Consider the following 5,243-nt stretch of genomic DNA (forward strand, 5'->3'; position numbering starts at 1 on the left):
GACAAACAATAAAGCACAGGCATTATCACTATAGAGACCTTCTACAATAAAGATAACGAAAACCAGCCAACCAGCCAACCAGCCAACCAGCCTCAATGGGGCTATCTTGAACTCTCAGGGGTGACTTTGAAGGCAGAGGGTGGTTGGTGGCACATAGGCATGCTACTTACTGGCAGAAAGAAAGGTGCAAACTTTTTTATTGTACCCCACATTACTCTGGTGACCAGAAGCATGGCCAGTCCCCACCCACGTACACTCCCAGTGAAGCGTCAGCTCTCCAGGCAGTTGGAGCAACTTCAAAGGAAGTTGGGAGCTAGCAACACAAATCCTGACACCTGGAATCAGGTACAACCTGCTGTAGACCAGCAGAGCTGGTTCTGGTAGCACTTGACTAGTGGGACCTCTCACCTTTAGCTGCCCTCTGGGACAGAAAAATCCTAATGTCCCACCTACTTTGGGATCTGCATAAACTACTTCTGGATTGGGTGCTGAGAACCTACAACATGTTGGCCTTCAGTAACTCCACCTAGGGCCAAAAAAGTCACCTTCTCATCCCTTGTCCACCCACCTTGTGAGGTCCTTGACTGGTAGGCGACCCCAGAATTTTCTCCTCTCTGTGTTTGGCACTTGCCCTAGGTTTCCCTTTCATTGTTTATACTTGTTTATTCTTTCTTCCCCTTCTACTTCTCTCTGACACTCTTTGTTTTTATCTTTTGTATCTCTACTTTCGTTTTTCATTATTTTCTACTTCTCTTTCCACACCACTGCTGCTCTTTTTCTTTTGTTGGTTTTTCTCTACTACTCTTTGGTCTCTTTCCCTTTTCCTCATCCCTTTCCCTAACTGGATCTAGTTTCTTTTCTTTCTTTTTATAGTCTATCTTATTTTTCTTTTCCATGTTTATTTTTTTATCTCCCTCCCCTTTTCCTTTTCAGTTTTTTTTTTTCTCCCTATCTTTTATCTGCTTGTTTCCTTTACTATTTTCTTTTTTGCTGCTATATGACTGTTTGTTTGCATTCCTCCCTCTTGTGTGTCTGTTTTCTCTTCTTGTCTCACCTGGCAGGGAACAGCAACCATGCCCATACAGCCCAGCCACAATCGTACAATCTACAACACACAAGGCAAGAGCCAATACCAGCTGCTATACACGTTATCAATTACACCAACCAACATCAGTCAAACCCATGCTAAACTGAGCTACACGAATGGCAAACAAACAATGGTGCCCATACTTCCATCCACAAACTACACCCACCAGGAAGCAGTTGATAAATGCCTAAGAACACATGAACATACAATCATCAATAACCTGAGACTGACATAAATGGTAACACCACCCAGAATTCAATCCAGATATAAAAGTATCCAAACTAAAGCAAACCTACCTAACTGGAAAAAAAAAAAAGGACCCAGAAATATCAATTTATAATGAAGACAATTACAAAACAAAAAGAGGGAAATGTGTAGTTACAGAACTTCCAAATAGTGAGGAACTCAAGGAGATTTCAAGATAAAACAGACTGTTTAAAAATGGGGACGATATTAATGAATTATAAGGTAACCTCAAAGAAAACAAGTTTGCTTTCAATTCAAATCAAGTAAAAAGAAAATCATCAAGATTTAGTAAGCATTAAAACAAGAACAATGAAGGAATTGACAAGAAAAAAAACAAACAAAATGAACTCAGCACAGAAAATTATAAGGAACAAGGAAATAAAACACACCACAAAAATAACACACAGCAAAATGACAATCAACTCATTCCTATGGATAATGACACTGAACATCAATTGGTTAACTGCACCAGTAAAGACACAGAGAGTAGAGAATGGCTAAGACAACAGGACACTATGCTGCATATAAGAGACACATATAGATATACATGCATATACTCATAAAGATAAAAATAGATTAAAACAAAAGGATGGAAAACATATATCAAGCTAATAGCAATAAAAAAAATTAGCAGGAGTGGCAATATTAACTTTTAAAAAAATAGACTTTAAGGACAAAAATGGAGTCATGATGTGGCATTGTAGGAAAAGAACTGGACAGCAAGGTCAGTTTGAACCACAAGATCATTGGTTCAAACTCACTAACTGCTGCTCAGAAACCCTATACAGAGTAGCTATGAGTTGGCACTGACTCAATGACACTTAACAACAACAACAATAATGCAAAAATAGCAAAAGGTACAAAGAAGGACATTATATCATGAGTAAAGGGTGAATTAAACAAGAGGATATAATCAATAAAAAATCCTCAAAATACATAAATCAAACTCTAAAAGAATTGAAGAAATAGATAGATAAATCTACAATACTACTAAGCTATTTTAATACATCACTTTTGATGAAGAATAGAACAACTAGAAAGAAACTCAACAAAGATACAGAAAAACTAAACAACACAGCCAACTAACATGACCTCATAAATTTATACAGAACGTTCAACCCAACAACAGCATAATACACATTCTTTTCCAGTACACATGGAACATTCTCCAGAATAGACCATATGTTAGGACACAAAGCAAGCTTCAATGAATTTAAATACAACTGAAATGCTACAAAGCATCTTTTCAGATCACAACGCTATATAATTAGAAATCTACAATAGAAACATTAAGGAAAAAACTCCTGGGTAATAGAATATATAAAAAAGATATAAAAGATGTGTTGAATCAAATGAGAATAAAAAATGAAATATACCAAAACCTTTGGGTCACAGCAAAAGTAATGTTAGATGACAACTTTTAGCAATATACAAATGCATCCAAAAAGAAGAAAGAATCAACAACACATTGACACATCTTCAACAATTAGAGAAAGAGCAGTTAAGTAAACCTACAACCACCAGAAGAAATAAATAATAAATGTTAGAGCAGAACTCAATGAATCAGAAATAAAATGGTAAGAATCAACAAGACAAGAAGTTGATTATTTGAAAAGTTGATTCTTTGACAAGCCAAAGGCAAATATAACAAAAGAAAAGAAAGCGAAGATGCAAATAACATGCATAAGAAACATGCAGTATGGGTGATGTCACAAAAAACCCGTGGAAATAAAAAGGATAATAACAGAACACTATGAAGAACTGTAAGGAGCTCTGGTAGTGTAGTGGTTACGAATCGGGCTGCAAGCCGCAAGGTCAGCAGTTCGAAACTACCAGCTGTTCTATGGGAGAAAGATGAGGCTTTCTGCTCCCGTAAAGATTTGCAGCCTCAGAAACCCTGTACACAGTTGCTATGAGTCGGAACCAACTCTACAGCACATAACAACAAAAACGACTGTACTCCAGCAAATTTGGATATCTAGAAGAAATAGATGCATTTTTAGAAAAACACAGCCTATCTAAACTAACTAACAAAGAAGGAAGTAGAAAACATGAACAGGCGTATAACACAAGATGAAATTGATCAAATCATTTTAAGAAGTCCCAAACAAACAAATCCAGGCTCAGATAGGTTTACTGGTAAATTCTACCACACATTCAGAGAAGAACTGAAACCAATACTATTCAAGCTATTCCAGAACATAGGTAAGGATGGAAAACTCCTGAATACAATTTATGAAGCAAGCATAAGCCTCAAACCAAAACCAAGGAAAGGCATCACGAAAAAAGAAAATTACAGACCAATATCTTTCACGATCATAGATGCAAAAACTCTCAACAAAATCCTAGCCAATAGATTTTAACAACTTATCAAAAAAAATTTGATATGTCATGACCAAGTGGGATTCATATCAGATATGCAAGAATGGTTCAATGTTAGAAAAACAATCAACATATTCCATCATGTAAATAAAACAAAGGAAAAGAATCATATGATCATATGAGTTGATGCAAAAAAGGCATTTGACAAAATTCAACATCCATTCCTGATAAAAAAACACTCAACAAAATAGGAATTGAATATCATTAAGAGCATATATACAAATTCAACAGCCAACATTACTTTCAATGGAGTGAAACTGAAAGCATTCTCTTTGTGAATTGGAACCCGACAAGGGTGCCCTTTATCACTACAACTATTTAATACTGTGTTGGAAGTCTTAGCCAGAGGTATAACACAAGAAAGATAAATCAAAGGCCTTCAAATTAACAAAGAAGAAGTACAAACTCTTACTATTTGTAGATGATATGGTCCTATATATATAAAAATCCCAAAGATGCAGAAAGGAAACTATTGCAACTCATTGAGAGATTTGGTAAAGTGACAGACTACAATAATAACATTAAAAAATCAGTTGGATTTCTTCATACTGATACAAATGAGCTTGAAAAGGAAATCAGGAAAACAAAACCATTACAATAGCCACCAAAAAGATGAAATACTTAGGATTAAATCTAACCAGAGAAACAAAAGATCTATACAAAGAAGACTAGAAAATACTACTACAAGAAACCAAGAGACTTCACCAAGAAAACAGACTAGGCGGACACACTACATTGACCCTCTACAACAAAGATACACGAGACAAAATAAAACAGACGCAGATGAAAATTCTAGATCCCTAAACATCAGAAGAAAGAGTAGAGATGTGAAGTGCTTTCTGGCAGTAGAGACCGAGCAGGGCTGGTGAGAGAGGAAGAGTGACTAGTAAATGGTTGGCCGTATGCACCTACACCACCTGTGAGCAAATTTGTACTGGAGGGAGGCCTGGAAGAGCAGATTCGAGTGAGTGACAGAAAGATGTGATTCCTTCTTTCTCCTCATGCTCCCCTGATGACCACAGGTGTGGCAAACTCTCACCCTCATCCATCCTCAGCACAGACCTTGCGATCCAGGAAAATTGGAGCTACGTGGTTGGGAGTCACACCAGTGTGAGTTGGGAACAGGCTGTGCTGCTCTGGTGTGCTGCACTGGTGCCTGAAGGCAGATGGGCTTAACTCCAAACTTCCAGAGTCTGAAGAGCCACCAGCCCAGCATTTAACCATTCACCCTGCCTCCAGCTCTCCTGTGATCCTGACAGACACTAAAATCAGTTCCATCAAGGACCCTAATGAACTATTTTTGGATTCCATGACCATCTTGTGAGCTTCTTGAATTACAGGAGCCTGTAAAAGATTTCTCCCTGGTGTGTCCAAAAACAGCACTGTTTGTTTTTACAAATACAACAACCCCACAACCCCCTACAGACAACATACAGTTTCAGCACACACAAAGAAGAAAGACATAATGCTTCAAAAAAAGGGACCAGGATGCAAAAACAGAAATGAAGCAGTGAGCTAAGCCCTACAA

General features: G+C 37.4%; 1 protein-coding gene across 1 annotated transcript in view; it reads left to right on the forward strand.

Moving 5' to 3' along the window:
- The first annotated feature begins 231 nt into the window (after positions 1 to 231).
- The window catches only part of DSG3 (desmoglein 3), a 71,170-nt gene continuing 66,158 nt past the window's right edge, over positions 232 to 5,243 (forward strand). The window contains exon 1 of the mRNA XM_006835128.1: positions 232 to 345. Within this exon, the coding sequence (XP_006835191.1) occupies positions 232 to 345 (114 nt within the window). The remainder of the gene's footprint in view (positions 346 to 5,243) is intronic.

Source organism: Chrysochloris asiatica, unplaced genomic scaffold, assembly GCF_000296735.1.
Source record: "Chrysochloris asiatica unplaced genomic scaffold, ChrAsi1.0 scaffold00015, whole genome shotgun sequence".
NCBI classification, from domain to species: Eukaryota; Metazoa; Chordata; class Mammalia; order Afrosoricida; family Chrysochloridae; genus Chrysochloris; species Chrysochloris asiatica.